The following is a 12,720-nucleotide window of genomic DNA, read 5'->3' on the forward strand; positions in this document are numbered from 1 at the left end:
GGCTTCTGGTGCACAAGACAGAATATTTCTGTTCCTTGTGAGGTTTGGGGAAGTAAAGATGTGTGCATGAGCTTGTAAAGATTTTGGTAAAAGAGCTTTCTTTTCTTTTCACCATACAGCATCTTCTCCCTAAAAGTGATGGATATGACCTAGATTTGCCTCCCCCCCCCACCCAAGGGCTAAGGCTTCCAAGAACCGAGCTGCTCGGGCTGGGCTCCTCCCCTCTGCACTCTCCTATGCCCAGCAGGTCTACTAGACTGCTTTATCAGACATGCCTGGGTGGGTCTTAATCGCAGGGTAGGTGCAGTCTGGGCTAAAGCTGGGACCCCACTACACCAACTATGTTTTTTGTTGGCAGTCCTCGTCCCTGTCCCTCTTCCTTTCCGCTCTTTTCTGTGACTCAGACAATGCTCACAAAGCTTTTACTTCACCCACTCCACTATTCTGTTAGAGCACTTTTCCTTGGAATGTCTGGGTGACTCAGTTGGTTGAGTATCTGCCTTTGGTTCAGGTCATGATCCCAGGGTCCTGGGATCGAGTCCTGCATCGGGCTCCCTGCTCAGCTGGGAGCCTGCTTCTCCCTCTGCCTACCGTTCCCCCTGCTTGTGCTCTCTCTCTCTCTCTGACATATAAATAAATAAAATCTTAAAAAAAATAGAGCACCATTTTCTTAATGGGCAAGATGAAACAGATGGGAGAGGGTGGAGAACCACACCTTGGGGGTTTCCTGGGACCAAGAGGCTGCATGTGACAATAAACTAAGGCAGCGTTGAGTCAAGAGTGGAATGAAATGCAAAGAATTTCAAAGAGATGGCTAAATGGAAAACAGCCAGAGTGAGGGCAAAGAGCTAGAGTACAGAGCCAAGATTATCATCCAAAAGGATGAGGCCCATAAGGAACAGTAAGATTACTCCAGAGATGGAACTAAATGACTGAGTCATCAATGCAGAAGGCCACCTCCACAGCCTCTCCAGGTACGGATGAGGCGGACCTTTTCGACTTCAGGTTGCTGGAACCAGTGGAGAACTGGCTGAGGCGGTAATCAGAGAGGGCAGTGAAGTGCCTACACAGGGCCTTGCAGGGACAACAGAAGGCCAGGTCTCAGGGGGAGCACTGCAGACTGAGAAAGCCCCAAACGCTAACCATTGTGATAGCACCGCTGATGGCTCCTTCCACGGCTGGAAGGATTATTCCTACGTTTTATTCAGGGCTCTACACCCTCTAAGCTCCTGAAGAGAGTGCTTGAGAGGGCAAATTAATAATACAGTATGATTCAGCGGATCCCCACATGTTATGCAAGGGAAGCAGGAGTAACCCGAGCTAAAGGACGCTGAAAGGAAGTAAGACAGAAAGCTGAGTACCAAGGGCAGGGTCATTTCCACCCTGCTCCTCTCCTCACTGCACCCCTCCCATCACTGGACTCTGCCCTGCTGCTGCAATTGTGTCACGTGGAAGAAAGTGTAGATGAAATCTATTGTGCACAGGGAACATTAGTGGATTTGGGGGTAACTAGTCAAAAAAACCTCCAGAAACACAGATGCTGCTAATGTGTACACAAATACCTAAAATGAGGAAGAAAAGAAAAAAATGAATAGCACATTGGGAATCAAGAAGGCTTTATAAAACATGCTGATTAAGGATTTTATCCAAAAAATGTAAGAAAGCCAAGGGGAAAAATGATCTCTTAAAACAGGCTAAGAAATAATGACGCTTGTTATTCTATGCATAACTCTAAAAGCACGACATCTATAAGCAGACAATCTTAAAAAATACAAATGAGTTAATTCAAGGTGTTACTGACTAATCAACATGGATAGAATGAAAGAATCCAACAGAATTACTATTTTAATTTTGCTTCAGAAGACTATAGTATGACACACAAAATCAATGTACCAGAGTAATTACCTAAAGAGAGACACTCCTTGGGAGGACAATTAATATTCAGTTCCCTAACCCAGAGGTCAGCAACCTTTTTTAAGGACCCATGGTAGGCAGACTTCTAAGATTATCTCCAGCGATCACGGTCTCCTTATAGTCACAGTAATCCGCTTCAGGCATGTGCAGGACCTAGTGGCTTTCTTTTTCTCCTTCTTTTTAAAGATTTATTTACTTATTATTTCAGAGAGAGAAAGAGAGCACGAGCAGGAGGAGCAGAGGAGAATCTCAAACAGACTCCGCGCTGAGTGCAGAGCCCAACGCTGGGCTCCATCCTACAACCTTGAGACCACGACCTGAGCCAAAACCAAGAGTTGGATGCTTAACCTACTGAGCCACCCTGGCGCCCCTGACCTCGTGACTTTCTTATAAACAATACTGTCAGTAGAGGTGACAGGATGCCACTGTCACAATTAGGTTCTAAAACAGTCCAGCCTCCTGGAGACTCTCTCCATTCCCTTCCAGCCTGCACGCTTTGAGGAAGCAAGTGGCCAAGTCAGATAGGCCCACGTGGCGAGGAACTGAGGGGCCGTCTTTAGCCGACAGCCAGCCAGGAACAGGGTCCTCGGACCAACGGCCCAGAGGAACCGAATGTGCCAACCACCACATGAGCTTGGGAGCGGATCTTTTCCCAGGTGAGCCTTGAGAGAACTACAGCCCGGCCAGCACTCCGGCTGCAGCCTGTGAGTGACCCGCAAGCAGAGAGGGTTTAGCTACGCTGTGCCCAGATTCCTCAGCCACGGAAACTCTGAGATAGTTAATGTAGGTTGTTTTTAAGCCACTGAGTTTTGAGGCAGTTTGTTACTTAGCAACGGATAAGGAATAAGCAATATAAGGCCAGATGATAAAAATCCGTTAGGCTTTGAAAGCCACGTGGTCTCCGGGGCGACTCTGCACCCCTGCTGCAGTGGCCCCCATGGCAGTCAGAGAGGATACTCCAGTGCAGGAGCACGGCTGTGTTCTAGGAAGATTCTACTGATGGACGGTGAAACTCAAATGCCATATAATATTGATGTGTCATAAAATATTGTTCATCTTTTGACTTTTTCAACCACTTCAAAATGTAACATGGAACGTAAAAACCATTCTAGCTCACAGGCCACACAAAAACACGCAGCAGAATGGATTTGGCCTGTGGGGTGTAGTTTTGCTGACCCCTGACCTAAACAGATTTTATTATTATTTTGATAACACTGAGACCTGAATTTATCTAACATTATGCTTATAATAGTACAGTGAGACACATTAACAAAGCACATTGTACTGATGGATTGTGAAATGCCAAACAGCAAATATTTTCTACCTTTCAAAGTCAGGGAAAATGAGGCAAAGAAACAACGCCATCAGAGATGACGGAAGAACTGCACACAGACCTTCTATATCCTGAGTCTCAGGTGAGGACACAGGATCCAACTTTCGTGGATCACAAAGCCCCAGGCCCGCAAAGGACGAGGGGCGGCCAGAATTGACGGAGACCCTGGTGATGGGGAGGACGCCTTCGCACGCAGCAGTAACCCAGAGCTTAAAAGAAGGGGGTCTACACACAAGGGGAATAAAAGCTAGCAGGAGACACACAGGTAAGAAAAGCACACGCTATGTACGTGAAATACAAGTAAGACACAGACTCAGAAAAGCAAATGAACGCTTTATCCTAAATAAAACGATCTTCAAATCCCTAAAGCACTGTCTGGAAGAAACAACAGAACTTGTCTATGTTCTTCAGAGGATGGGACCAGGATCGACATGCAGAGGTTAGAGGAAGCAGACTGCAGCTCGTGTTAAGGGAGGCAAGACTTTACACAAGTGAAGTTGTTCAGGAACAGAAGGGGCTTCCCTGAAAAGACCTTACACGCCTGCGTCATCCGCTCGCCGATGGCGCTCACGTGGAAGGGAGAGGATGCCTGGGACCCTGCTGAAGGGGTTCTTACAGCAGGAAGAAAGCTCTCCTCTCCTAAATTCTTACTATCTTTTAAAATTTGATATAGTGGAAGAACACTCTTACTCTGGTTTTAGGCTACCTAACAGCTACAGGCAGGCAGGTAACTTGGACCTGATGCTATCTGGAAGCAGCTCAAGTAAGAGCTCTAGGAAGTAGGCAGCACTCAGGAAGATCACAAACAGGAAGCAAGAATTCAGTGATGAAAAAAGCCCTTGGCTAACTGAGACAAGGGACAAGATAATGATACACTTATCAGAATGGTACATTTTTTTTCACTTTTTAAATTTATGGGTTTTTTAAAAAACTGAAGTAGAGTTGACACAATGTTACACTAGTTTCGGGTGTGCAGCACAGTGATTCAGCAAGTCTGTATGCTACGCTCTGCTCATCGCAGTGTGGCTACCATGCGTCAGCACGCACCATCGCAGCACCACTGACCGCATTCCCTGCAGTGTACCTTTTAGCCCATGACTGACTCATTCCATCCCCGGAAGCCCTTATCTCCCAATTCCCTTCACCTGTTTTGCCTGTTCTACACCCCCCCCCCCAACCATTAGGTTGTTTTCTGTGTTTATGGGTCTGTTATCTGCTTTTTTTTGTTTGCTTGTTTGTTCAGTCTTTTAGATTCCACAAATAAGTGAAATTATATGGTATTTGTCTTTCTCGGTTTCACGTATTTCACATAGCATAATACCTCTAGTCCGTCCATGTTGTCACAAGTGGCAAAAATCTCATCCTCTTTTATGGCTGAGTAATATCGCACTGCATATGTTGTGGATGGTGCATATTTTTAAAAAAAACAGACTATGAAAGACTTTATACCAGGAAAGACAATCGGAATGATTACCTTGAAAGGGAAAGGTAGTGTAGGATAATTTAATTACTACACTGTTACAAATTTCAGTAACAACCAAAAACCATGCAATCATAAGTTAACCCTAAGCTTTAAACAAAATTATTAACAACATGACAAAATGGATAATTAGTTGATTAAAGGGCAATAATCCTATTTAAGTTCTTGAAAAATATGTTCTAGTTTTAAGATTTCTGACACTCTGATTAAGGCTCTTTCTCTTCCTAAAACCAGAATGTCAAATGATTGATCTAAAGGCAATAAAAGAGGGGCGCCTGGGTAGCGCAGTCGTTAAAGCGTCTGCCTTCGGCTCAGGGCGTGATCCCGGCGTTCCGGGATCGAGTCCCACATCGGGCTCCTCCGCTAGGAGCCTGCTTCTTCCTCTCTCACTCGCCTGCTGTGTTCCCTCTCTCGCTGGCTGTCTCTCTGTCACATAAATAAATAAAATCTTTAAAAAAAAAAATAAAGGCAATAAAAGAAATTTAAATTTGAACATCGCTTGGTTTAGAATACTCCTGCCATCGTAATCAGCAATATATTACCTCACTGCAGGCAGTCCTTGAAGGAAAGGAAAACTGTAAGAAGACCGCTTGCGGACGTGGACTCAGAGAGTGGGGAATCAGTCAGAGGACGCACTATTTCATGCCGTCAGGTTAAGGCTGCCCTTTGCACCTGTCACCATGACAGATGTGACCTTGCAAAGAGACCCAAATTCTCAAGACAATGATCAAGATTTCCTATAAATCTGAGGCATTTTCAAACTGTTAAGAGGCCCATTTAAAATAAGCAAAGTGGTATTAAATTTTTTAATAACAGGCATGACTTTAACTATGATTTTAACAAGAAATATGACTGATCACTTTGGAATTAAATAAACTGGAATAGTGAGAAATTATTTCCTTCCTAGTCTGTCCTGTAATTGGTATGTTTAGAAAAATGTAACAGTTTTATTCAAGTAAAACTGACGCACAGTGAATTTCCCACACACAAAGTATACACTTTGGTAAGTTCTAACGCATGTACACCTGTGAGATCACTGCCACAGCCAAAGAAAGGAACATACCCAACCGCCCTCCATAGGTTCCTGGTGCCCCTTGGTCCTCTCCTCTGCTCCCCTTCCCAGTCAACTGCTCCTCATCAATTCCCACGCTTGAGCCAGCTTATATATCCACAGGACCTCTTGAATGAAGGGGAAGGTGGGTCGCCTCAAGGAAGGGCCATGAAAATTCATACTGTGAATCTTCCTCCCAGCCTTCCCTGAAGGGGCCTATAGCTTTTTACCAGAGGAACTGTTCATTGGTGAAAAGGAATTAACCACTTTCTGGGGACTACTGGACTCCGGCTCTGAACTGACAGTAATTCCAGGAGACCCCAACCATCACTGCAGCCCACCAGAGTCGGGGCTTATATTATGGAGTCAGGTGACCAAGAGAGTTTCAGCTCCATCTCATGGTGGCTTCAGTGGGTCCCTGATGCCATCCTGCGCTTATTTTCCCAGTTCCAGAATGCATAATTGGAAGAGACATAGTTAGCAGCTGTCACAATCCCCACATTGGTTCCCTGACCTGTGGAGGAAAGACAATTATAATGGAAAAGGCAAAATGTAAGCCATTACAGCTGCCTCTTCCTGGGGAAGTGGTAAAACCAAAAGTGATAACGGCATTCCTGGGGGACTGCAGAGATGAATGCCACCGTCGGAGACCTGAGAGATGTAGGAGTGGTGATTCCCACCTACCCTCTTGCCTCTTTGGTCTGTGCAGAAGACAGATGGATCTTGGAGACGACACTGGAGTATCATCAATTTAACCAGGTGGTGGACTTCAACTGCAGTGCTGTACCAGACATGGTTCCGTTGCTTGAGCAAATTCACACACCCTGGTACGCAGCTATTCATCTGGCATATGCTCTTCTCTCTACCGCTCTCCATAAGGCCCAGCAGAAGGAGTTGCTTTCGGCTAGCAAGGCCAGCAATGTACCCTTACTGTCCTAGCTCAGGGGTACATCAACTCTCCAGCCCTGCGTCCTAATTTAGTTTTTGAGGCTCCCGATCACCTTTCTCTTCTATACCACACTGATCAACATGTTATGTTGATGACCTTATGCTGATTGGACCTAGTAAGAAAGAAGTAGCACCTACTCTAGACTGGGAAGATAGCTGTATGTCAGAGGGTGGAAAATAAATCGAACTGAAATTTAGGGGCTTTCAAGGTTAGTGATTTCTAAGGGTCCAGTTGTATGGGGCATGTCAAGATACTACTTCCAAGGTGAAGGATAAGTTGTTGCATCTGACCCCTCCTACAACTAAAAAAGAGGCACAATGCCTGGTGGGCCTCTTTGGATTTTAGAGGTAACATATTCCCCATTTGAGGGGAGGACTCCAGCCTGTTTTCCAAGTGGCCTGAGAAGCTGCTGTTGAGGGGGGCCCAGAACAAGAGAAGGCTCTGCAACAGGTCCAGGCTGCCGTTCCAGCTGCTCTGCCCCTTGGGCCTTATGTTACAGCAGATTCAATAGCGCCTGAGGCGTCAGTGGGAGATAGGGAAGCTTTTGGAAAGTCTGGTAGGCCCCTAGAGGTGAACTGCAGTACAGACTCATAGGATTTTGGAGCAAAACCCTGTCATCTTCTGCAGATAACTACTCCCCTCTTGAGAAACAGCTCTTGGTCTGCTACTGGGCCTAAAAAGAGACTGAACACTTAACTATGGGCCCCCAAGTTCCATGAGACCTGAGATGCCCATCATATGCTGGGTGTTATCTGACGCATCAGCAGCACTCCCTCATCAAATAGAGGTAGTAGACACAAGATGGGGCCTGAGCAGGTCCTGAAGGCCCAACTTACATGAACAAGTGACCTGGACGCCTGCGCCCCCCGCTCCCGCTCCATGCCTTCTCTCTCGCAGCCTGCATCTGTGGCCTCATGGCTGGTTCCCTATGACAGCCGACAGAGGAAGAGAAGACTCAGGCCTTGTTTACAGATAGTTCTGCATGAGAAGCAGGCACCACCCGAAAGTGGACAGCCGCAGCACCATAGCTCCTTTCTGGCACATCCGGGAAGGACACGGTGAAGGGAAATCTTCCCAGTCAGCAGGACTTGGAGCAGTGACCTGGATGTTCATTTTGCTTGGAAGGAGAAACGGCCAGACGTTCAATTTTATACTGACTAATGGGCAGCGGCCAATGGTTTGGCTGGATGGTCAGGGACTTGGAAGAAGTAAGATTAGAATTGGTGACAAGGAAGTCTGGTTGACAAAGATATATCAGTAAGAGGTACATGGATAAACCTTACTGAGTGGGGAGAAAAAAATGTAGAGACATTTGTGTCCCACGTGAATGCTCACCAAAGGGTGACCTCAGCAGGGAGGATTTTAATAATCAAGTGAATAGGGGGATCTCTTCTGTAGATAGCAGTCCCTTTCCCTAGTCAACCCCGCAGCAGAGCCCAACACTGAGTGCCCACTACGGCACCAATGCCCAGGGTGATCAGCCAGTTACATAGTGGCAGATTGATTACACGGGACTGCTTCTATTATGGAAGGGCCAATGTTTCATCCTACCTGGAATAGACGTGTATTATAGATACGGATTTACTTTCCCTGCATGCAGTGCTTCTGCTAAAACGACCATCTGTGGACTTAGAAAATGCTTTATGCTCTGTCATGGTATTCTACGCAGCATGGCTTCTAATCAAGGAACTCACTTTATAGCAAAAGAAGTGTAGCACTGGGCCCACGCTCATGGAATTCACTGGTCCTTACCAAGTTCTCCACCACCTTGAAGCAGCTGGCGTGATAGGACAGTGGAATGGCCTTTTGAAGAGACAGAATGTGAGCCAGGTGACAATATGTTGCAGGGCTCTAACAAGGTTCTCCAGAAGGCTGTAAATGCTCTGAATCCACATCCAGTATATGGTGCTGTTTCTCCCATACCAGGATTCATGGACCCAGAAATTATGGGGTGCAATTGGGAGTGGCACAACTCACTTTACTCCCAAGTGACTCACTAGCAAAATGTTTGCTCCCTGTTCCCGACTTTATGCTCGGCTAGCCCAGAGGTCTTAGTTCTAGGAAAACGAATGTTTCCACCAAGAGACACACAATGAATGATTCCACTGAGCTAGAAATTAAGACAGTCATCCAGCCACTTCAGGCTCCTCGTGCCTTTGAATCAACAGGCAAAGAAGGGAGTTCTGGTGCTGGCTGGGGTGACTGATCATCACCACCAAGGGGAAATTGGACTATTACTCCGCAGCAGAAGTAAGAAAGAGTGTCCAAAACATATGAGATCCCTTAGGGTATCTGTTAGTATTACCATGCCCTGTGATTAAGGTCAACTGAAAACTATAACAACACAACCTAGGCAGAAATACTAAAGGCCCAGATTCTTCAGGAATGACTCTCTGGATCATCCCATAAGGTCCTTGCTAAAGACAAAGGGAATACAGAGTAGGTAGTGAAAGAAGGTAGTTATAAATACCACCTATGACCCCGTGACCCGTTACAGAAATCACTGTATTTCCTCCTCATTTTGTTATGAATATATCTGTGTGGGAATACGTGTGTATTAATCATTCTAATATATATGTATTACAATATGTCTTTGTTGCCTTTCCCCTCTTACTGCTTTATCATGCAAGATAAGATGCACTGACTTTATATCAAGGTATTTAAGTATTGTTAATTTTTATCATAGTATTTAAGTTATGGGATTTCAAGAAGAGCGAACATCACTTAAGGATTTTATGTAAGGGGTTAATGGGTATTCCACTGTATGTAGGATAGCTGTATCGCATTTGGTGGAATTATGACCTTGTTATTGTCTTTCTTTATTTGGAGATTAAGTACAGTTAAAGGAAATGTGCATGGCTGCCAAACTGACACGGGGTGGACTTGTGATGGTTAACCCCAAGTGTCACTTGACTGGGCTACAGATTGCCCAAATTTAACATTGCTATGGGTGTGTCTGTGAGAGTGAATCTCAATGAAATTAGCATCTGAATTGGTAGACTCAGTAAAGTAGAATCCTCTCCCCAGTGTGGGCAGCAACCAATCCCTTAAGCGCCTGAGTAGAACAAAAAAAAAGCAGAGAAGAGAGGATTCAGCCCCTTGCTGCCTGCCTGCTTAACATAAGATGCTGGTCTTCTGCCATTGCACTGGGATTCATATCCACAGGCTCCTCTTATTCTCAGGACAGGGTCTCCAGCTTGCAGACGGCAGATCATGGGACTTCTCAGCCTCCATAATCAGATGAGCTGATTCCTTATAATACATCTCTCTCTCTCTCTCTCTCTCTACACACACACACACACACACACACATACACCTTAATGGTTTTGTTCCTCCAGAGAACCTGCTACAATCCGGCTCTTTATCTGTGGCCACTCCAGTGAGTACACAGCAGCATCTCACTGTGGTTTACTCTGCATTTCCCTAAAGACTAATGATGTTGGTCATCTTTTCACGTGCTTATTTGCCGCTCATAGATCTTCTCTGGTGAGCTGTTAAAATCTTTTGCTCATTTTTCAAAGTGGAGGGTTTCCCCCCTTGAGTTTTGAGAGTTCCTTATGTATTCTGGACACCGGTCGTCGATCAGCTGCAGGATTTGTCATTTTTCTCCCAGTCTGTGGCTTGTCTTTCCACTTCCTTGGTTTCCTTCAAAGAGCACACATACTTAATTTTGATAAAGTCCCATTTATCAGTGTTTTCTTTTACGGGCTGCACTTCTTGTGTCCTATCTAAGAAGTCTTTGCCTAACCCAAGGTCACAACGATTTTCTTCTATGTTTTCTTCCAGAAATGTTGTAGTTTTAGATTTTACATTTAGGTCTATGATCTATTTTTAATTTTTCTATAAAGTACAAAGTATTTATTGAAGTTCATTTTTTCCTCATGGCTCTAGCATTTGTTGAAAAGACTATCTTTTCTCTACCAAATTGACTTTGCACCTTTGTAAAAAACAAAACAAAACAAAAAAACAGAAACAGTCCTCTATATCCGTGTGGTTCTGTTTCTGGACCCTCTATTCTGGGTCGTTGATGATTTGTCTATCTCAATATTAACAGCACAGTGTCTTAATTATTGTAGCTTATAAGCCCTGAAATCAACTTTGGTCTACGTTTTCAAAGGTGATTTGGCTCTTCTACGTCCTCTGCATACCTCTATGAATTTTAGGCTGTCAACGTCTACGGGATAAAAAACAACAACAAAATAGCCTGCTGGGATTGTGATTGTGACGAATCTACAGATCAGTTTAGAGAGATCGCATCTGAACTATACTGAGTAGCTCCCTCACGCGTGTGCGCTTATCAACACTTCACTGAATACTCAAGAGGTACCTTCTGCAAGTCTCTGGATGTCTCTCTGACTCTGCCCTGCAAACGCTAGGTGCCTGGTCCTCCTGGGCTCAGTTCCACATCACCTCAACTCTGCCTGGGCCTGCCCTCCCTGTTCTGTAGCCTGGATACTCTCTCAAGGCAGTAAGCTGGGCAATCAGAGGGCTCACCTCGTTTATTTTCCGTCTCTCTGTGTTCACTGTCCTTCACTGCTAGAAGCTGAATGTCTTCGACAGTGCTGTTTCAGATATTTTGCCCATTTTAAAAATTGTTTCAGGCAGGAAAGTAAATCCGGTCCCTGTTATTCCATCTTGGTGGAAGTCTCAATTTTTAATTTTTAATGTCAAATCTGTTCTCAAAGTTATAAAATTCAAGTAAAAACAGGACAAAAACATAACTAGCAATTAGTATAATGTTTTATCACTGTTCGTTTATTTGCTCATTAATCCATTTCATTCCAAAAGTATTTATTGAACTCTGCATGGTCAGCACTGTGCTGGCACCTGAGCATACAATCCTGAAGATCAAAGCCAGATACGCCCCTTGCTCTCACCGAGCTTACAATCTAGTGGGACAGACAGACATTAATCAAATAACTAGGAACACATATGTAACACTGCCATCGTGACAGCTGCTATGAAGAAAAGACTAGAAGAACGCTACTGTGATAACCTACAGGAGGGTGATTTTATGGTATTTGTTTCTATTGAGCCTAATATATCCATGAGTTGAAAATATCACTACTTTTTCTTTACTTGCCAAGAAATTACATTCGGTTTACAGTAGGGAAAAAGTGTCCAACAAATACACTTCTCAATATATGATGTCCTAGGTTAAGATAATAAATGAAGTGCTTAGGAGCACATAAAAATTTTGACACTATCCTTATGAGACTTAAGATGTAAGTGGGCACGTAAAATATAAAGAAATATAAATTCTACATATCTCCATTGAATATAAATGGAAGTTAACCACTTGAACATCATTTTGTCTACCTTCATTTAAAAAATTATCTTTTCTATCAGCCTTAATTTCAGAAATTTGGTAAGTTTCTTTGAGAAAACAACACACTTATTTTATTTGGTAAGTCTTACCTAGATATCTCAGCTTGGGAATTCTTCTCCCCATCCACAGTGAAAGGAGACGCTCCAGTAAGTAATTCATACATCAGAACACCCAAACTCCACCAGTCAACTGCCTATAAAACAATAACGCCATTTTATAGACTATGAATATATATTGTATGAGAAAAGAAAAAGAACAGAATAAAACTATATATTTGAAAAATATTTTAACAAAAAGATCTTGTATATAGCTTTCTGTGTAAGCAGTATTAAATGAAGCACATGCAAGAAAGACATTTAGAGAACAAATATCCAGGTATCCTCATAATAGAATTTAAACACAGCAAAGTCGATCAAGGGACTAAAGGTGTTGTCATTATTTCTTAAATCATTAACTAATGGTTTTATTTTGGTTAATTTTTTTAAATTTTAAAATTTATTTTAAATTTAAAAGATTTATTATTTTTAAAGATTTTATTTATTTATTTGATAGAGAAAGAGAGACAGAGAGAGAGAGCATGAGATGGGGGAAGGTCAGAGGGAGAAGCAGACTTCCCACTGAGAGGGTAGCCTGATATGGGACTTGATCCTGGGACTCTGGGATC

At 43.8% G+C, this 12,720-nt stretch overlaps 1 protein-coding gene across 2 annotated transcripts in view; it reads right to left on the reverse strand.

Moving 5' to 3' along the window:
- RPS6KA5 (ribosomal protein S6 kinase A5) overlaps nucleotides 1-12,720 on the reverse strand; it is a 193,398-nt gene that overhangs the window by 47,376 nt on the left and 133,302 nt on the right. For both annotated transcript variants that reach the window (XM_045807630.2, XM_045807631.2), the window contains exon 7: nucleotides 12,146-12,249. In XM_045807630.2, the coding sequence (XP_045663586.2) occupies nucleotides 12,146-12,249 (104 nt within the window). The remainder of the gene's footprint in view (nucleotides 1-12,145; nucleotides 12,250-12,720) is intronic.

The sequence above is a fragment of the Ursus americanus genome, chromosome 26 (assembly GCF_024610735.1).
Source record: "Ursus americanus isolate L20-20 chromosome 26, mUrsAme1.1.p, whole genome shotgun sequence".
Lineage (NCBI taxonomy): Eukaryota > Metazoa > Chordata > Mammalia > Carnivora > Ursidae > Ursus > Ursus americanus.